General features: G+C 50.8%; 1 protein-coding gene across 1 annotated transcript in view; it reads left to right on the top strand.

Moving 5' to 3' along the window:
* Positions 1–253: 253 nt before the first annotated feature.
* The window catches only part of SLC14A2 (solute carrier family 14 member 2), a 42,864-nt gene continuing 21,933 nt past the window's right edge, over positions 254–21,184 (top strand). The window contains exons 1-9 of the mRNA XM_012790307.2: positions 254–423; positions 1,267–1,447; positions 2,457–2,646; positions 6,029–6,157; positions 10,349–10,541; positions 12,945–13,092; positions 14,163–14,297; positions 16,039–16,088; positions 16,615–16,789. Of these exons, the coding sequence (XP_012645761.2) occupies positions 274–423; positions 1,267–1,447; positions 2,457–2,646; positions 6,029–6,157; positions 10,349–10,541; positions 12,945–13,092; positions 14,163–14,297; positions 16,039–16,088; positions 16,615–16,789 (1,351 nt within the window). The 5' untranslated portion in view covers positions 254–273. The remainder of the gene's footprint in view (positions 424–1,266; positions 1,448–2,456; positions 2,647–6,028; positions 6,158–10,348; positions 10,542–12,944; positions 13,093–14,162; positions 14,298–16,038; positions 16,089–16,614; positions 16,790–21,184) is intronic.

Here is a 21,184-nt window from a genome sequence, read left to right as displayed (position 1 = left end):
AACCTTCACAGCACAAATGGACTTGGGGGATTGGGAGGATTTGGAAGGGTAAGGGTCACGTGGGTTGAGGAATGGCCCCGGCCCCTGTGGCAGCACAAGCTGCAAGAACAGGAGGTCCTGTGTGAGTCACTGCTGCACCCCGGGACGGACCTCATGCTCCCGAGGGCTCAGCCCAGCCTCAGCCACGTCCCTCCGGCCCCATCCCGGCTCACTCGTCCTTTCCCTTTCCCGCTCACCAGGCTCCGATAGATGAGCGGCCACCCCCTGAAGGAGATGTCTGACAGCCACAGCAGCCCTCTCCTGCCAGAGCCTCTTTCCAGCAGGTACAAACTCTACGAGACAGAGCTGACCAGCCCCAGCTGGCCCTCAAGCCCCCAGGACACGCACCCGGCTCTGCCCCTCCTGGAGATGCCTGAAGAAAAGGTGAGGAATGGCCCTCCCAGGGAGGGGGAGGGGAGGACGGGAGAAGACGGAAGATGCTGCCTTCCCGGCTTCCTGATGGGCTTGTTACACAGAGGAAGTGCGACAGCCCCCAGTCAGTACACGGTGACGCCAGGAAGGGTCTTACTTGGCCTTCAGTAAGAAATGTGGCTCTGCGTGAGACACTTTGTCAAGGACAGGGAGAGAATACACTCACTCACACACCAGTCTTCCAACCCATCTCCAGAATCTTCCCCTTTAAGCCTGCCCCCTCGAGTCACGCTGTTGTCTCCAATGGCGAGGCCTTTGCTGACACGCGGGCCATTGGCGTTCTCCACACACAGAAGCACGGAGGCAGACTGGCTGGCCACCGCCACAGTGCAGAGGGACACAGACGGCTGGGACGGCCCTGCAGAGCTGTCCTGACTTGGGCCGAGGAGGTTTCATGTGTTCACTCATCACTTCCTTGAAATTATAATAGACACTGGATCTGCCACACATACACATAGCTCATGATTTTTTTTCTTTTTAGTATTTTGTCCACAACGTTTCAGTATGATTGGTTTGTTTTGTAACCCTATTTATTTTATTTTTGCATTTAAAAATTTTATTCTGGAAAAAAAGCCCACCCAAAGGGACCCATGACACAAAAGGCTAAGAAACCCTGCCCTGAAGCACGTGCAGTAGGGGGCACGGGGCACTCCGCACAGCATCAGACGATGGGCGTCTCATGATTCTGTCTCATGATTCTTCATTTTTATGAAAAAATCTGACAGCCCCTCTGCCCCCAAATGCCTCTGCTCTCAGAAAGGTGTGTTATTTGTCTCGTATGGCTTCTCCTAAAAGGATCTCCGGTCATCCAATGAAGACAGCCACATTGTGAAAATCGAAAAGCCCGTTGAAAGGAGTAAACGGAGAGAAAGTGGCGTGGCCCGTCCCGGCTCTGCAGGCCAGTGTGGCATCAGCCTCTCCCAGGCGGTGGGCTACCTCACGGGCGACATGAAGGAGTACAGCAGCTGGCTGGAAGGTAGGCAAGTGCCCCGGGAGAGGCAGCCTGCCAGGCTGGGGCACAGTCGGCCCTCTAGTTTGGATGGAAGAAGCCGCTCCCTCACACATGCGCCGTGAAGGCTCCCGCAGCTGGGGGGCTGCAGCCCTGGGCTGGCTCTGGTGGGTGTCACCCTACTGCCCTAGAACTAGCACGGTTTCAGAATTCAACACATCTCACTGATTTTAGTTCTTTGCAATTTGTTCACGCCTCCGTGAAATAGATATAAGACCTCCCCATTAGCAGCGCGTCAGCCATTTCCCAAGCCAGCTGAATGGCCATTCCTTCACTTGTTCCACAGCCATTTATTATGCACCTATTATGTGCCAAGAAAATATTGGCATTGCCCTTCCCCAAGTCTCAGGGTTCTTTCCTTTTAACTTCTTCCCGCACTAAATGCTGCAACCAACACCGCACCCTCCCCGCTCCCACTTGCACCCCTGCCCCCCCCCCAGGTTGTCCTGGAAACCAGAGAGGCAGAATATCTGTCCCCTCTCCCACACCTGGCTTCCTCCGGGCTCTGATTCAATACTGATTTTCACAGCTGGGCTATAACGATTTCTTGCGAGCTTCTTTTCTTTAGTCCACTTTCTCTGCTACTCAGATGCCAGCCCTCAACTGTCATCCAGCACTACAAAAAAGAGTTTCCTTCCCTCTCTACCCCTTCTTGTGGACCAATAAATTTCCCTTGGAATGCTTCTGGGGCTTCCTCGCCAACCAAGCTGATGTCTGGAACAGCGTTAAATTGGTCTCAGCATGGCGCCACTGTCTACATGGCAAAAACTGCCACCCACTGCAGAGTGATTGCTGGGCCACTCGGAGACTTGGGCTGGGTGCCAGTATGCCCTTCCCACTCCAACCCCCCCCCCACAGGCTGAAGGAGGGGAAATGTCCTGGCTTGCACATCCCTGTTTGCCTTGGTTGCCATGCCAACCAGTGGTCAGCAGGGCAGCACGGGCTGGACCCGCTGATGGCTCTCTGTCTCTTCCAGATAAGCACCTGGCCCTCCAGTTCACAAACTGGGTCCTGAGGGGTGCTGCGCAGGTGATGTTTGTCAACAACCCTCTCAGCGGGCTCATCATCTTCATCGGGCTCCTGATCCAGAACCCCTGGTGGACCATTGCTGGGGGCCTGGGGACAGTGGCCTCAACCTTAACTGCCCTCATCTTGAGCCAGGACAGGTGGGTCCCTCTCTGCGGGGAGGGGAGCGAGGTTCTTGGCAAGATGTGTCGGGCACACAGGTGCAGAGGTCTTTACCTGAGTGACCAGCCAACCTTATCCTACCAGCCAGACCAAGTCTCCTGGGTATCAACTGTGAGCAGGTCACTGGCTGTCTTTGCAGAATTGAACTGCTCCTCCTCACAGCATCAGGCTCCGTTTGACTGTAGATCCTTCTGGAAACACTCCCTCTGAGGGAGGTGCAGAGCAACCCCTAAGCTGTCCTCCCCTCATAGAGCCTCCCATCTAACTGAGGGAGAGAAGACTAATAGGCAATAAGTCTCAGCATAATACAAGATGGCATATAATCGAGGGGTCAGAGAAGACAGACATCACCAGGTGTGGGGCAGATGGGGCAGGGGATGGGAGAGAAGGCCAGAAGAGACGGGAGGACAATGTGGGAGGAGGGGGAGCAGTCGGGGCCAGTGGGACTTAGGGGGCAGGTGTGGGGGAGGAGCCAGCTGTGCTGAAGTCCTGCGCGACAGGATCAAGGTCAAGTAGCAATAACAACTAGCATTTTGTAGAACTCGACCATTTCCTCAGGCTTCGCCTTGTATTATTCCAGTGGATCCTGAACTTTCCCGATGGTCAGAGTCACATGGGATGATCATTAGAAAATTCAGCTTCATCCCCACCCCCTCCCCCTTCCTCCCACAGAGATTCCAGCTCAGGGGGTCTGGGAGGGGGTGTTTTCAACAACATCCCCACAGGTGCTTCTGATGGGCAGAGGAGTTGGGGAAACACTGCATTAGCCCTTAACTTCATGTTTTTAAATTTGGGGATCTCCAACTCATTTGCACATCATTAATTAATTGTCCACAGCACTTTAAAAAGTTGAAACAACAAAATAAATAAAACCAATGAGAGTAATCCATATGTAGTCAAGGTAAATATTAGTTTGGGAAATTTCTGTTTCATTTATGTTGATGTGTATGTGTGTGAGAGAGAGAGAGAGAACTAAGTCTTCATCTGTTTAATAAAATGAAGTCCTTACAGTGGGATTCTCTGGAAAAGACGGGAGTCTGCTGCTGCACCCTGTTACATGTGATCCTGCCCGACTTCACGAGGCAGCAGAGCTCGCATCCTGCAATGAGGGAAAGGAGGCCGGGAGGGGACAGGTGCTCTCTGAAGGTGCCACAGCCAGTGGGTGGCAAGACTCAGGCTCAGATGCGTGGTCCCTGTCTATCTTCTGTACTTGAGGTCACGTTGTCCCCATCACGGCACCTGCACGGGGGGGACAGTGTGGCCAGAGGCCTCTTGGTGAGCCCAGGACAGCGGGAGTAATCAGAGCCGGTTGTGTTGAAGCCACGGAGGCAGAGGCATGAGTCAGCTTGGCCCTGGTGAGAAGCTGCTCCTGCCCATCTAAGGTGGCCCTGGGGACCCCTCTGATCCCAGCAAGCCGGGCGGCCGCTGGAGGTCGGATCGATGAGAGGCTGAATTCTTCTGCGAGCAGTTCTGGTGGGTGAGATGAAAGACGGCTCCAGCCAGGATTTTTGTGTCTGGTTCGACCAGTGGGTTCCCTGTTCCTTGTGTCCACTTACCTGTCATCTCACAGGCTGCTGGCATGGGACTGGGCAGCCAACAGGATCAACTCCTGTCTTACTGCTTCCTCACTGTTTGCTAAAACTCACCTGGGTGAACCATGTCCAGCCCACCACCACCTTCTCGGCTGCGTGGCCTCCAGCCAGCACCTCCCCACCCCGCCCTGTCATGCTCTTCTGTGCCATCTGTCACCCTAGTCCCTTCCCATGATGACAGGCTGCCGCTTTGACTTCCCTCCCCACTATAAACCTGCTGCTAAGCCTGCCACGCCATTCAAAGGGTCATTGACGGACTTCCATTTTACCAGGGAGACACACCAGGCCCGCCTACTCCTCCCAATCATGCTGATCAAGAATTTAAGACAAATATGCATCAGTTAAAGACCCAACCCCTCAGCTCGGCTTCCAAATCATTCTCTGATGGGCCCCACACTACCCAGCACTAACGCAGCATCACATTTGTCCCCAATTAAGTACTTTTGCCCCTGCAGTTCCTGATACTTACTATACCTCTGCCCATCTAATCCCACCATTCCTTCAATCCCTCCTCCTCCAGGGAGCCACCCCTGATTGCCCTGTATGCTTCAAGCCCTTCTTTCTCTCCAAACAGCCATAGCCTACACCCTAGTACTGTACTAGGTCAGCGGGCCTCCCCCTTCCACACTGAAGCCAGGGCCTCTGCTGGGCAGGAGTCCTCCTCTAGTCAGCCTCCCCTTTCCTGCCATACAAGAAGGGCAGCCAGTACATGATAAGGCTTGACATACACACACACATTCATTCAACAAACACTGGCTGAATGCCAGTGCACAAGACACTGTTGATGGTGTTGGGCACTGGGGCACAGCAGTGGGCACTCAAAAGGGCTCCAGCCCTCATGGCACTGAGACAGGAGGGGGACAGGCCACAGCAGGCAGCGCTGGTAGGGGTCTCGCAGTGTGACCTGCTCAGGGCCCTCCCTCACCCACTCCCCCACCCCTCCACCTGCAGAGCTGTTGGAAAGGTGGAGGACAGCGCTCAGCAGGATTGGGGGAGAAGCTCAGGTGCACACAGGCTTCTCCTCTGAAACGGAAAGAGACCCTAGCCTCACACACGGACTCTACCCCACTTCCGGGCCGCTCCGCACTGAGGGGGCACGTGGGCACCCGAGGCTGAACCAGCTGATCCGCCTGTTGCAGACACGCAGCAGGGGAGAGCAGCCAAACTCTGATCACAGAGAATGTTACACGCTGCAGTCAGAACTCTCCCCCCTTCACACACACACACACACATGCACACACGTGCACACACATGTGCACACACAACTTCCCTGTGTCACACCTCCGCACCCCAGGTTTTTTTTTATTTCGGCATATTATGGGGGCACAGATTTTAAGGTTTCAATAAATGCCCATTCCCCCCCTCCCTCCACAAGTCTGAGTTTCCAGCATGACCATCCCACACCCCAGGTTTCTATTAGATTTCCCTCTACACTTAGCAGCCTGAAACTCCCCTGCAAAGCAAAGGGGAACTTAGCCACAGATATTATGCACCACAGAGGTGCATAATTTTAACTCTAGATCAGCACGACAGGAGTGTGTGTATGCGTAGGCGTGTGCATGTGTATGTGCGGGCGTGTGTGTGTGAGTGTGTGTTGTCGTCTAGAAAGGTGTCGGTAGCCGTGTGGCTGCCTGATATTCATTGAGGGAACTGACTTTTTCTATGCCTCGTTATTAAAGGAATCATCTAAATTAAGCAAATCCTCAGAGCACCAGGAGGGAGGGGCACCTCCAAGTTCAAGGGCAAAGTAACTCTGCCTCACCCCCAGGTCCGCCATCGCCTCAGGACTGCACGGGTACAACGGGATGCTGGTGGGGCTGCTGGTGGCCGTGTTCTCGGAGAAGCTGGACTACTACTGGTGGCTTCTGTTACCCGTGACCTTCACAGCCATGGCCTGGTGAGGAGCCTCACCCTGTCTGCTCACAGATCCTCAGGGCCCCGCGGTGCTTGTGTCTCACACTGGACGGGGACAGGATGTGCACATGGGGGGGCTGGTGTCTCACAGCCGAGCTGGTTTGTCTAGAAGACACCGTGGAAACAAAGCTGTGAGCTCTGTTGCCACACAAGGGGGTGGTTTGGGGATACGGGGTGACAGGGATTCTTTAAAGCAGCGGCAGATCGCATGGCTTTTGTTGTGCTGATAAGCTTCCCTGAATGACAGGCGTAATGGCAAAGGCCAACGTTTGTGGAGTTGTTCCTGCACGCCAGGCACCGTGCTAAGCAGGACGTAGGCAGTGCCGAGTAGGGTTACGTTTGCACACGATTTGCAGAAGGAAAGACCAAGGCATACAGAGACCGTCACTCGCCCCAGGTCCCACTCTGTGACAGTGTCTGATGCTGACATTCTGAGGCCCAAGTCTGCAGCTTACACTCCACGTGGCATGGGAATCACCTATTATGTGGCCTAACCAAGCCCTAGACGCCGAAAACTCACTTGTGATAAAAAGCAGAGAGCTCTCTTGAAACAGAATGTTTATATATGTAAAGCGCAGACTCTCTGAACTGGAAGTACCAGTTGAGATCTCGCTGTGCAATCGCCTCATATTGCAGATGAAATAAAAAGGTCGAGATGAAAGGAAGTTTGGAACAGTATTCAGCAAGTGCAGGGTGCGCTGGGCCATTTACATGTAGGATCTTCGGCTCCCTTGAGTTTATGGCAGGTCTGCCGGGTGTCTCGGGGTCTCAGGAGAGTCCTCACTGTCACGGGCAACCTCTGTCCCCTACCGCCTAACTTCGCACGTCCATACCACCCTGTTCCCCCATTCTGTTCAGACGTGGTGACTTATTCCCACTCTCAGCGATAAATCAGACGTGGTGATTTATTTTTAACATCTCTAAACACTAAATGTCTCTCTTTGGTTTCAAAGTCTGGAGTGCCTAAAACCAGTTAGTTTAATTTAGCTTAAGTACTGTTTCATTACTTTTTAGTAGTGCTTGCAAATAAAGTACTACATTAAGCATTCTGGGCAATTTATTTTTCTTCTTAGGGCTTCTTTCTTAATCCACTGGGACAAAAAGCTACGGCAGTCATTTCTGTCTTCTGTCGGGATGTTCCTAATGCCCCCCACCTGCCCCCATGTAAAAAGAAGAGCTTGTCTTCATTTGCATACATTTGGTTTATAGCGACAGAGATGAGGCCCCTCAGCACAGCTCCACAGCCACACTGTGCTGGGTGGCAATTAGACTTCAGTACCCCCCACTCCACCTTCCCAATTTGAAAGACAAAAACCACTAAGCAACCCAGCCTGAGCTGAGCTGGGCCACGTGCTACTTCTTCAGTACGTTCATTAATCCATTTATGTAGCCCTTGTAATTCAACCCATAGGGTAGGTATTATTAGAGCGGTGCCATTTTCCAGATTTATCCAATAAACGAGTATTTGCTGAGTGCCTGGAACTATGTGTTGAGTGCAAGGACTATCTTAGATGCTGGGGTTAGTTGTAAACAAGGAAAATTCGCTATCCTCTTAGAGCTTACATTCTTCTTGGCAAAGATAGAAGTAAACGCATAAACTAGTTAATAAAAGAGATCACTTCAAGATGTGATAAGTGCTTTGGGGAAAGCAAAACAGGGTCCATGGGACAGAGAGTGACTCCAGACATGGGCGGTCAGAGAAGGCCACTCTGCAGAGGGGATGTTTGAGCCATCACTGGAATGACAAGAAGGCATCTGCCCTCCAAAGATGGGTAAAGGATGCTACAGGCAGAAGCAGCGGTGTGTGCAAAGACCCCCACTGCAGAGGTGTGGTGTGTTCCAGAAGCAGAGACAAGACCAGTGAGGGGGAGACCAGTGAAGGGCAGAGGAGTGGCAGGTGAGGGCAAAAAGGTGACAGAGCCAGACCACGCATATCCACGCACATCCCCACGCAAAGTAAGCCCTTTGATTTCCATGACAGCTGAGATGGGAAGCAGGTAGATGGTTTTAAGAAGAGGAATCATGGGATATGGTTTAAATGTAAATAAATCACCCTACTTGCAGCATGAAGTATAGGTTTTAACTGGAGCAAGAGTAGATAGCTGGAAGCATCTGCTATAATAGCCCATAATTGTCTGCTACAAAAACTCAGTGTTTGGACTAGGGTGAGATCCATGAATATGGCGACAAGTGAGTGGGTCTGGAGTGTAACTTAAGGAAGATAGAGGCAATGGGACTTGTGGGGAGGCTGTGGAGTGTGAAAGAGAAAAAGGGGGGAAAATCCAATACACTCCCATAATTTGTCTGAGTACCTGGGTTGTCAGAGAAGATTTAGAGAAAAACAGGTTGGTGGTGGAGGATGAAATACAAATCAAGAGTTCCATTTGGACACATTCTACTTTGGACTTCCAAGTAGGGATATTGAGAAGGTAAACGGGTGTACGAATCTGGAACACAGTGATATGGTCGAGCTTTGGAATGTAGAAGCACAGCGAAGCTTTCATCCAGGGGACTCAAGGGTACCACCCAAAGGAGAAGATTTAAAAACAGCAGGAAAGGGAAGAACAAAGACAGAGCCACAGGATCATCTAGCATTTAGGTGTCTGGCAAAAGAAGGCAAAAGCCACCAAAGGAAACTAAGAAGAAGTCAAGAAGAAAGTTAACAAAGTCCAGTGTCATGATAGCACAGTCAGAAAATAGTTCAAAAGGGTGGTTGTTCCCACTGTCAAAGGAAAGGGACAGGGAATGACGGTGGATCTGGGGAGATAGATATCATTGGCGAACTGGCCAAGAGCCATTTCTGTGGCATAGTGAGGACACACCTGATTAGAGTGGGCATAAGAGAGATTAAGGCTGGGGGTAACAGACAAAGCCAGCCCTTTTGAGGGGCATTGCTGTGAAGGGGAGCAAGAAATGAGGCCACCACTGGAATGGACATCAGGCTAAAGGGGAGGTTGCTTGAAGGTAGAAGATATCAGAGCATGTTACATACTGATGAGAATGGTCTGGAGACAGAGAAGGCACTAAACCTGCAGGGGAGAGAGGAGAACGTTGCAGGAGTGAGGTCCTTCGGTCAGATGGTTCCAGAATGTAGGGGGAAGAACCATCCTGGGGAAGGAGCAGAGTCACTGCCACTCTCCAAAAGAGGTGGAGAGGCAGGATGTGGTGGAATGTGGAAGATGGGGCATGGATTTTACAGCTGGGAAAACAAAGCATTTTGCATCTTGTCAGTTCTATGTCCTTAATGAAGTACAGCCAGGTGGTTGGCTGAGATGAAAGGGAGGCAGATAGTTAAGATTTGAGGAGAAAGGTGAGAATGTGAAATACTCATCTCAGAGAGGTGGAGAGTTCATTTGGGAGGGATGATGTGTAGGAGGGCTTTCAGGTGGTCTTAAATGCCCATTTGAGATTCATGGTCACTGGTCAAAGGGAGACCATTGAACTGGATTGCATGATTGCACCTTTGTCCAGCAGCTTACTGCATGTGGGAGACCTGGGTATGGGGTGTCCGGGGTGGCTGGTCCCCTCCAGAGGATGTGGACGCTAAGTGAGATGAGTTACCTAGCATGTCTCACTCAGCCTATATGTAGATGCATGAGTTAGGATTTGCACTCAGCTCCATCTGTCTCCAAAATCCATTCTCTTTCCAAGAAAGAGACCAAGAAGACAGAGGATACAATCAGCAGAAGGTTCCATTTTCCTCTGGCAGTTCCCACAGTAGCTCTAGTATTTTTGGTGGCTCCAAGCCCACAAATTACCTACATGCCATAACAGCCTCCTCCTAGAAGGCTGGACTTCCAAAGTGTTATCATAACCCTGGACAGTAGTCATTGAACATCTTTATGATCCAAAGCCAATACACATTACATTTTGCAAAGATCACATTTTGTCTAGTTTTCTCAGCTTAAGAAATAATGAAGTATCTAGATTATTGCATAAAATATTTTATTCAAAATAAGTTATGTTATTTTTGAAATTTGTTTCTCAAAGGTGTACGCTTAAGTTGAACACTTTATTCCCCTTCTCGGATCAATGGACCACCAGAGTCTCGAGGGAGCCAGGAATGCTGTGTCCAGGGGAGGGGACAGGGGATGGCACACTGGCCAGAGCTGATGAGACTGTGTAGACCTAAGGATGGTCACAGTGACTAACCCTGTGTCTCTTCCTTCTTCAGCCCAGTTCTTTTTAGTGCCTTGAATTCCATCTTCAGCAAGTGGGACCTCCCAGTCTTCACACTGCCTTTCAACATCGCAGTGACCCTGTACCTGGCAGCCACGGGCCACTACAACCTCTTCTTCCCCACGACCCTGGTGGAGCCTGTGTCTTCAGTGCCCAATATCACCTGGACGGAGATTGAGATGCCCTTGGTAAGTTGTCCACATGTGGCACCACCTGGAAGAAAGGCCCCTGGGCTCCCCACTTCACTCTGCTGGGCTGGACAACCCAGCACTGAGGGGACCAGTGTGGCGTGGGTCACAGAGAAGAGATGCCCCCTGTTCATCTTCAAACTAAATAATTGAAAAGTAGTAGGACCCAAACCCGGGTATCCTGAGGCCCGAGCTCAGCCTCTTAACTCCCCCCAGCCCACCACTCTGACAACCAGTGTCCTTCTCTTCCACACAACCCAGATCTGAGTTTTGAAGAATGAATGCCATTTCCCTCTTTTGCTGGGAAACAAGAAGGGGAAAGGACATCCTTTTTTGTTTAACCAGCTTGTTGTTGTTACGTGAGAATCACAAGGATTGCGGAGGAGGCCGGGTGCTCAGTAAATTTCCACAGCACACCTGAGTGCCCTTCGCCGCAGGTGGCAGCTGTGGCCTGGGGAGCAGCGTGCAGAGAGGGCAGGCCACGCGGGAGCACAGCCCACCCTGCTGAAATACGGATCCTGGCAGAGCAAGCTTCATTCTAAACCCAGGCTCCTTTCCAAGGCCACTTGCTCCCTCATTCCTCTCATTCTTGACTGCTTGGGCTTAAAATCCGAGCTCCCAGATGGAAAGGTAGAAGTTGGACTCCCCGCAGCATCCCGCATTCCTCAGGTGTTAGCAAGTCATGGGGTCTCACTGAGTAGACTTCCGGCCTGTTCCCAGCATTTCAGCTGAGCTCTCTGCTCTGGTACAAAGTGTTTTTCTGGGTTCCTATAAATATGATCAGGACCCACCCTGCCATTCCTTTCACAAGTTTACAGGCTCTGATCCAAACAGCGTTTGGCCACCCATTCAAAGACAATGGCCACCCACTCCAAGACAAAGGTGGGCAAAGCTTAAAAGCTATCTGGGACTCCTGGATGCTATTCCCTAAAGAAATCACACTGATTCCAAAATTAAATCAAATTGTTACAAAGTAAAAAAAATTTCTTCCAAAGGGAGAAACACAATTACTCCCAGGATCTGCAGTGGATAGTCTATAACTGGTCTCTTGCACATGAGACTCCCCTGAGGCCCCAGTCACGCCCATACCAACTAAATCAGAGTGTCTAGGGAAGGGCCTGGCATCAGTCTTTGTTTAAAGATCCCTGGGGGTTCCAATGCACAGCAAAGTTTGGGAACCCCTGAGCTAACCACTACCTATTAATTAAGCACCTATTATATGCTTATTCTGCAAAGCCAGGGCCCCCGCACATAGGGGCTGGGTGAGGATGCTTCTGAGAAACATGGCTTCTGCTTTGAGAGCAAAAGCTTTGAGGGGACCAGAATGTGCCTCCTCCCTAGACTGTTATTGGATGTTTCAGGGCTTAAGGGATTTCTTCTAGACCCTCTGAAATCTTAGAAACATTCTAGAAATATTGGAACTAATCTAGACCATTTTAGTCAATGATTTGACCAAAGGTTACCCATCCTGTTGGTAGCAAGTAAAGGCTACAGCCTCTGAGTTTGACCTCTAAAGTCTAAAGTCTTTGCCACCCTCACCGTCTCTCCATCAAGCCATCGTTGACACATCCTCTTTGGTGGCTGCTGCCTGTTCAGTGCTGCCCCGGAGGTTGTGGGCCCCAAGAAAGGAGGAGAAACATCTCCCCTACTCTCAAAGGGCACTCGGTTTCGCAGAAAGATATTAATAGTATGTGGCCATCTGGAGAATGGCCCAAAGCCTAAACATCCCTGAGCCTGAGGGGAGCTTGGTGGTGTTTGTTTGGGGACAATTCATCTGGTAGTGATGTCAATGGCCTTTCTCTGGCCAGGCTGAATTGTCCCTATTTTTGCAGTCCTTTGAGGGCAAAAGGAAAGGAGGGAGAGTGGGAGGGTGGGCAGAGCCCTGGGCTCTAGTGGAGAGCTCCAGTTTCCAGGGGGCTCTGCACCAGGTCATCGTGTGATCACGGGCACGCCACGTCCTCATTCCGGGCTATGGCATCCTCCTCTGTGACACAAAGAGGCTGTCCTGGTAGGTGATCCTCCAGGTTTAAAATTCTATAGTTCTTTTCTCCGTGACCAGGTCATATGACCTCTTTGAGGACAAAGCTCTTTAGGGCATACCTAAATATTTCTAGGATTTCACAGCTTCTGCTCTCAAAGCAGAAGCCCTATGTTCCTCCATGCCCAGTCCCCGTGTTGGGGCCCCGGCTTTGCATGAGGGGTGCTCAGATGCCTGCTAGCTGGTGGAGCGAGGAGCCATTTGTTCCAGCTCGTGCCTCCCGTGTTCTCGCACACGCTGCAGGACACGGTCATTCCCTCGTTCCGCCCCATTAGGCAGCCAGGAATGGCTCACATCTGGCCCTGAGGCCCGGTCTTTGCGTTATTGTTTACACCCCAGTGACCTGTGTTCTCTTGATTTTGCAGCTGTTACAAGCCATCCCCATCGGGGTCGGCCAGGTGTATGGCTGTGACAATCCCTGGACGGGCGGCATGTTCCTGGTGGCTCTGTTCATCTGCTCGCCACTCATCTGCTTGCACGCAGCCATTGGCTCAATCGTGGGGATGCTGGCAGGTAGGACGGAACCGGCTCTCTGTAGCGACACCCCTGGGATAACTTTCTTGAGGTCATTTCCCCCCTGCACGCAGCAAGTATTCTAGACTTACTCTCTTCACTGGAGTTTTAAAACACTGTCAGGGATAGGGATTTCGTTTTCCCTTTCTTGAGCCCCAAAAGGAGCAGATTGCTGTCGCAGGACCTGCGGAGAGGTGCAAGTGGACTGAAGATCAAGATGGGCACACAATGAGCCCTGGAGCTGAGGGCAGAGGAGGGGCACAGGGTCATGGACAGGGGCAGTAGCCAAGACCAAGCTGGAGCATAAATGGCCCAGCACTTTGACATTTGGGGGAAGCTAAAGGGAAAAGTTTTCTCAAAAATTAGATTGCCATTTGACAAATATAATTTAATATTTCTGCACATGCAGATATGTACGTACATACCTTCACAAATGTGTATGCTCTTTCCAACACAGAGTAAGAAATTGGTCACTGGGAGTAGGAGCCAGTTTTGACTTCTTTCAATGTTTCTCAAAGACTTTTTGGAAACAGAACCTTAAAAATATTTTTTATTTGGAAATCATTTCAAGCTCATCAAAATATTATAAAAATAAAAGTAATAGAAGAGGCACCCATAAATTCTTTACCCAGATTCTCCTAGTATTCACATCTCCTCCCTTTTGCCATATCATTCCTCTATCAACGTGTATATCTATATGGGTACATTCATAATTTTTCTGAGCTATGTGAAACAGAACTTTTCTAAGTTGAAATCTTTCTTGCTAAAAATGCAGTTGCTCTTGCCAGATTGGTAGGGAAGGGCCTGAGTCCCACCTCCTTGGCCCCTTCTCACCCGGGAGGAAGTGGTCATTCCTCTTTGTGAAACCTATGATTTTGAAGAACGGTTTGGAAACCACCACCCTCTTCTCATTGCTGGTTTCCTGAGACCAGCTGCCATTTGTTTAGGCTCCTTTGCTGGGCAGGGTTGGAGGTGTGGGGAGAACAGCAGGAGGCCACCCTGAGAGCTGGCGCCCCAGCCTTTGTTCTGTGACCCAGAACAAGCTAGAGAAACCGTGCCTTGTCCCACAGCCCTGACGGTGGCCACGCCCTTCGAAACGGTGTACATGGGCCTCGGGAGCTACAACTGCGTCCTCTCCTGCATCGCCATCGGGGGCATGTTCTACGCCCTCACCTGGCAGACGCACCTGCTGGCCCTCGTCTGCGGTAAGTATTTGGGAAACCAACCACCAGGTCACCCTGGCTATTCCTTTACCCCCTTGGTCACGTGGACCCCATGGTGACCACTCATCTGTACTGAACAGAGGGACAGGAAGGCCAGCGGCTCAGGTCCTCATGCCAGGGATGCCTTTCACAGCTGCGGATCTGAGATTCCTCCTCTGTCAAACACAGTCACAATCACCTTATGCTGTTACACTTACACAATGTCATGAAGTTTACAAGGCAATCACGTGTGCATTTCTTCGTATGCCAATGGCAGCATTCCTGCACTCTGTAACTCTTCACTCAACAACTGTTTATAGAGTGCCACATAAGAGCCAGGGCCTAGGCTGGGCATGGCAGATTCCATGGTGACCACATCCTCATGAAGCCACAGTCTAGCCAAAGAGAATTGCACAAATAATGATTAAAGCTGTGATGCCTGCAAAAATCGTTGAAAGGACCCAGTGAGATGATGAACCTGGGAGCACTGAAAATCGTAACCTAGCAGTATGGAAGCTCCATTTCTGGAGAGGGAATGGAGAATGCACTGTGTGGAGGGAAGTTGGCCACAGTCCTTACTGTAGACCTGCCCCCAGCACCACGCTGTGTTATATAAAGGCGTGAACTCGCTTAATCCTCCCAAGAATACCACAGGCATCGCTGATCAGGCCCGTTCTGCAGATAAGGAAATGGGACTAAGGAGGCCGATTTGCCTGCCCTGGAGCACAGCTCTTAATGGCAAAAGGGAGGGTCGGCCCCCGGCCCCATCTCCCCCAAGCCTTCCCCTGTTGGCGTTGCTACACTCTCTGGAAACAGCAGAACAGGACTTTAGTGATAAAACCAGAGACAAGGAAAAGGCAGAAGAGCATCCAGATCAGCTTTTCTTCTGTTTCTCCTACTTCCACGTGGGGACTGTGAATGGCTTCCACGTCCCCCTTGTATGCCCTCAGAAGCCAGCGAGGGGCTGGGCACAGAGACAGCGGGCCCAGGAAATGTTTGTCAAGTCAAAAGTGCTGGGTATTTTGAGGTTCAGACTGACTTCCTTTGGCCTTCAGAGAAGCGGTAGATTCCAGTGGCTGGAACCAAGTGGGAAGGCTATGGGGGAGCGGGGGGAGGCTGGGGTTTATCTCAGACCTTCCAGGTAAGGATCTGGGTTGGCAAAGAGAGAGGGAAAAGGTGTTCTGGACAGAGCAGGACAATGAGTGAAGGTGCAGCACAGACGGAGCCTGTCCAGAGGCACCAGCGGTGCGGACCAGCTTGGCCGACTGTCCCTGGGGCCCAGCTCCCTCGGGGAACCCCCTGCCTGGCTCTGGGATCCAATAAGGTTCAGCCCTGATGAGACTCGGTGAGCGTCAAACAGCATCACAGCCACTCAGAATCGTGTACAGGAGGGACCTTAGTGGGAACTCATATGGTCTGACCCCTCTCCCTCACCCAGCTGTGCTAGCCCACCCTAACGCCAGTGTGGACGAGCAAAACACGACTTTGACCCCTGACTGTATGCAAGGCCACCACGGAAGTGAGGAAGGGATAAAAGGATATATGAGCTTTCATCTCTGCCTCCAGAGAATGCAGAGATAATTCGTAGTGCCCAACGTCAGGCGTGGCGCAGACACTGAGGCTGCGGGAAAGAAGGCAGGTCCCCTCTGTTGGTCTGGGCCCCTGTTCTGCTACAGCAGGGGCTGGGGCGGGGTGAGGGGCAGGCTCTGGGAAGCCGACTCTGAACATCCTTGTTCCCCCACAGCCCTGTTCTGTGCGTACATGGGAGCAGCCATCTCCAACATCATGTCGGTGGTAAGTCTGTATTCTCCTGAACGCTGGCCCAGGTGTCTTCCCCAGCCACAGCTTCCAGGCAGTTGGGGTCTCATGGAAGAATCCTGAGTGGGTTATGGTAGTTGGTTCTCACACAACGCCCCTGCTGACGTTTATCTAGGGTTTGTCCAGGGAAGGATTGGCAATTGCTTACAGGTGCCTCTAGGGTGTGTGTGTGTGTCTGTGTGTGTGTGGGTGTGTGTGTGTTGAAAGAAAGAGATCACCATGTAACTAGCAGTGGAAAACACAGACAGATGGAGCCGTGTGGCTGAAACCATCCTCAACTCAATTTTAAGCTCCATCATTGAAAGATTCTGATTGTGTCCCAAAGTACCAACTCCTCAAATTCCTTGAGCAACTACTCTGACGTTCTGAATCCAAGAACACCAATGCCTTCACTGGGGGAGAATCTCCACCCTCAACCCCATCACATCCTTCTTCCCCATGGTCCCTGGCCCAGCACAGGAGCCTAGGAACATTCTTCAGACCCCGGTGTTTTTCCTTCCAGGTTGGTGTGCCGCCAGGCACCTGGGCCTTCTGCTTTGCCACCCTCACCTTCCTGCTCCTGAGAACCAACAACCCCGCCATCTACAAGCTCCCGCTCAGCAAAGTCACCTACCCGGAGGCCAACCGCCTCTACTACCTGACAGTGAAAAGCAGTGAAGAAGAGAAGTCCCCCAGCGGTGACTAGCCAAGTTCCAGGCAGCAGTGCTCTTTGCCTGGACCCGGTGTCCGCCCCCTGCTTTCTGCACTCTGGGTCGATCGGCCACAGCACTCACCTTCTTTGCTTCTCCTTGCACCTGTAGAGACCCAAACACACCTGTAACTCCTTGTGTCTAAAGCTAATTTTTCTCCCTCTGCCCAAACCTCTGGAACTATCCATCGTGTAACATTAAAGGAAGTTGGTGATGAGATAGAAGGAAGGAGTGTGGTTTAAGTGTTGTTGACTTAAAGCAAAAACACTATTCAGCCTTTTGGGAAGATAATTCAGAGATGATCTTTTTGGCATGTTCAACTAAATAATAGATTCCAGAAAATTGAACTTGCTGAGTGGTTCCTGGGCTAACATGGCATGGATGGAAGTCCGGGGACATGTGTGCTAGGAAGTGAAGGTGACCCAGTGGCCAAGCTGGTGGCCAATGGACCCTAATTTCAGAAGAGAGGAGTTTCACACAGATGGAGTTTTAAAATTAAAACAGGGACAACGAGGGCACTAGAAGTGTCTAAATAAGTAGTCTGGAATATTTAGTGGTCTTAGTAAAGGGCAAGGTGAGATTCCACAGCAGAGAGGAATTCTCACATTAGAATCCTGTATATGACTTTCTCATGGAGGATAAGCATTTCTTGGTTTAAATCAAACCAGTAACTCTGAGCAGAGATTTAGGTTAAGGAAAGTGCTTGAGATCAGCATGTGAAAAGCTTAGTAAATTTACTTCATTATTTTAATTAGCTTCTGGGTGCTGGAGGCTTTATGAGGTCTATGATACTCAAATGGTTAGCTCTGACTATAGAAGGACAGATACTTTTATCTGTGAATTTTCTAATTTGGCTTCCCAAATTATAAGTCAACAGCTTGCGTTCAATCTTTTACAATGTATAGATCAGGGGTCCGCAAATATTCTTCTGTTAAAGGGCCAGAGAGTAAATATTTTCAGCTCTGAAGGCCATAGAGTCTCTTTAGCAAAGTCTCAACTCTGTCACTGTAGCGTAGAACCAGCCGTAGACAATATGTAAAATGAACGAGCACGGCTATGGTCCCAATAAAACTTTATTAAACAAGCTGTAGTCTACAGATCCCTGATAGGGACTATCCTCATAATAATGGTGAGAGACCCCACTGTTTGAAAAACATACTCCCAAAGTATGTGCCCCACTGCCACACTGTTTTACAAAGGGGTGCTTTGTAACAATAGAAGTTACGTGAGAAATGGTGTCCTATGAAGCCCTGGGTTTCCTGCTGTGATAGAGCAGGAGCAGGGCCTGGAGGCTGGTTGGGGACCCTTGCTTTGGGTGGCCAACTAGATGAGACAATCCCTGCAGCCTCTCTTTTCCAACGCCAATCCTCTGTGACTCTATAGCCCTGAGTTCCTGCAGAGTAGTAAGGAGGAGCTATCACTGATGTGGTAAAAAGATAAGAACATAAAGACTCTCTGTACCAAAAATATACCTTTAGTGCCTTTACAGCTCTTCCTAGAGCTTACCCAGTTAGCCATGTGCTCACTACCCAAATGCTCAACATGGCTGCTCGTGTGGACACAAGCAGGGCAACAACCTCATTTGACTGGGCCTTGGCTTGCAGCTTCTCCTTCCCATCACTCTCCCTTCTGGGAGCGGTTCTTCTTCTGGTCAACCCTCTGAGAAACTCTGTCTTTCTGGCCTGCCTCTGTGGTCCCATCACACCGGAGTGCCCCAGTTTGTCTGTGCTTCGCATGAGAGTCTGAGCTTTGTTGTCTTGGGTCATAAAGGTTGTGAGGGCCTGGGGACAGCTATAATGTAAAATCAGGTGGGGGCTGGCAGTTTCAGTGTGGGCATGATTTCTACTCAATAAACCACAGTCTCACTCGGCAACTTTAAAGACAATCCCATTTTATGTGAGGTTCTTTGACTTGCCTGGGTTTTCCTGCCTCTAGCCATTCAGAGAAGATAGAAGAATCCACAGGGAACCTTTCTACCCCAAGTGGAATTAGAAATTCCAAGACCCCAAGGAGGGGGTTAGGGGGAGAGCGGCAAGTCTTTTTTAACCCTTTGTGAACTGGTAAGGAGGAGGCCTCACCCCCCCCCCCATGGCTACACTGGCTGCTGGAGTAGAACGAAGCAAAAAAGCAGCTCCTTGCAGAACTTCTAGCTCCATCTCACATATATTCTGCAAAGACTTGGACTCTTTTCCCTGAAGGAATCTGACCTGCCCGAGTTTAGCCCCTGGTGGTCAGTGCAGGTCTCCTCCCTTGACGAGCCTGGAAATGTAGAGTTGTAGGAAGCCACAAGCACTGGGAAGAAAACTGTATTCTGCAGTGAATTCTGACAGAGCAAAGCCAGAGTCTGTAGGCACAAACCGATCTCCTAAAGAGCCCTTGGTATCTGAGCTCCAGCCTTCGGTAGGACCAGTTGGGGACAAGGTCCCATCTTGGCCTTCTGTTTTCTGGGATGGCACCTTACTGCCCCATGCTAAGTCAAGCGTGTGTGACAGATATTCATTATACTTGGAAGAGCCAAGTTCCTTTTCGCTCATGGAACATGCACAAACTTCCCAAATGGCTCCTTAAGGAGTAATCATCTGCTGTCTTTTCAAATTGCTCACGGGCGGTATCTCCCTGTCGTGTCTGGGATGGGTGGATGTTTAGGTAGCTGGAGTGAGCTCATCACAGAAAGTTCAGGAGCCATTAGGAGAAGCCAGAGCAAGAAGGCAAGGGACAGGTGTCCAGGGCTGAGCCAGACCAGCCAGCAGGTGACAAGGAAACTATGAGACAGCCACAGCCCTGAACTTGGACACTAAGGACAGGCCCCCATGCGGGGAGCTGAGCTGCTGTGCACATCACCCCCACCTCTCCCTGGAATGTGGGGGCCAGTTGGACCCCTCCCATTCCCTTTGTTTGCTTTCCTTCCTGGATGGCCCTCTGTGAACAGGACCCTCTTGGGCAGTTCCAAAACACCTGGCAAGGTGGGAAGGGGCCTTTGACGTCAGATGGGGCATTTGTCTACTCAGGTGTAGCTAATTTACCCAGCATGAGGTTTTGTTTCTGAACCTGGGTAGGCCACGGCACACCCCACCATCAAGTGCGTGTGTGTATAGGGGGAGGTACATGGGTTCAGGGGTGGGTGCATGACCCATCATACTCCCAAAGCCAAGCAAAACATGTTTGGATTGGGCCCCCTCCCCAAACTCCAGTCCGCCAGACCCTATGGCCTCATGAGACTTGGGAGGGACAGCTTCCCTAATATATATAAACCTCAGAGTCCTTTCTGGAGTCAGGGGTTAAGTCATGGCTTCTTGCTCTGTGAGGGTCCTGCAGTGAGCCTCCAGATCCTAAGGACCCTGGTCAGTACGGGTCAGAAGAAAGAAAGCTCTGAAAATTTCCATAGAACCAGAAAGACAGCATCTAGGATTGGGCTGTGCAGAAATTTCCATCCAGACACTGACAGCAATACAGTTCCCCAGGGTGTGCCCTGCCTGGATGGGGAATTAAGGGAACTTATTGAGATTGGAAGGCAAATTGCCCCCCTGGGGAGACAACACTTGGGTAATTGCTTTAAATACCAATGCTGGCCTGAGAATTCTAAAGAGAGGTGTAGCTGGAAGGTAACCTGAGGGACCACAGGGAAGCTACTAGACTGTCCCCAGCTCTACCCTTTTAAGGAAACCTGCTTGATCCAACCGAGTGTTGGAACCAAGGCAGCTGGAGCTAGTCTTCCCCAGGGAACTTGGGAGACAGTCTTTTGGCAAGAAGGCCAGAGAGAGTGTGGCCGAGCTGCAGAAGGGGCTTTGTCTTCCTTCTCCCTCCTCCTCCATGGTACCTTTTCTCAACGGGCAGACATGCACCCAACATAGGGTTAGGGAATGCAAGTCAGTGAATTTACAGAGAGTCAGCCGGAGGATGGGCTGGGGGGCTTAGGGAAGTGAAGGGGTTCAGGTTTAGGAGAAGTCTTCGCACCTGGAGTTGAGGACCAGAGACGCCGCCCAATTGGAAGGAAGTGCCTTCTCAAGTCACAGTGGTCTAGATACCTCCCGCCTGTGCAGGAAATCAAAAGGAGCCAAGGTAAGAGGTCCTGGGGAGAGAAGCAACCATGGAGGCCCCTTCTCCCCAGCCAACAGGACCACCTGGCTTTTCAAAGGAGGAGACTAAAGAAGGGCTGTTCTTGTTCTGTTTCTTCCTTATGTTGAGCTATGTCTGGAGAAGACAGTCCTGGGGCAGGAACCTTACTAAGAACTCTAGAGAAAATCTAGATCTTGGAAGCTTCAAGCTGGAAAGGCTTTTAAATATTTATGGTTCAAACTTCTTATTTTATAGATGAGGAAACCATGGCTTGTCCAGAGACTTGCCCAGGTGGTAAAAAAGCCTGAGAAAAAGTCCTGGTGGCCT

Source organism: Microcebus murinus, chromosome 17 (genome assembly GCF_040939455.1).
Source record: "Microcebus murinus isolate Inina chromosome 17, M.murinus_Inina_mat1.0, whole genome shotgun sequence".
Classification (NCBI taxonomy): Eukaryota; Metazoa; Chordata; class Mammalia; order Primates; family Cheirogaleidae; genus Microcebus; species Microcebus murinus.
Note: the sequence above shows the minus strand (reverse complement) of the source record. Positions and strands in the feature narration are given on the sequence as shown.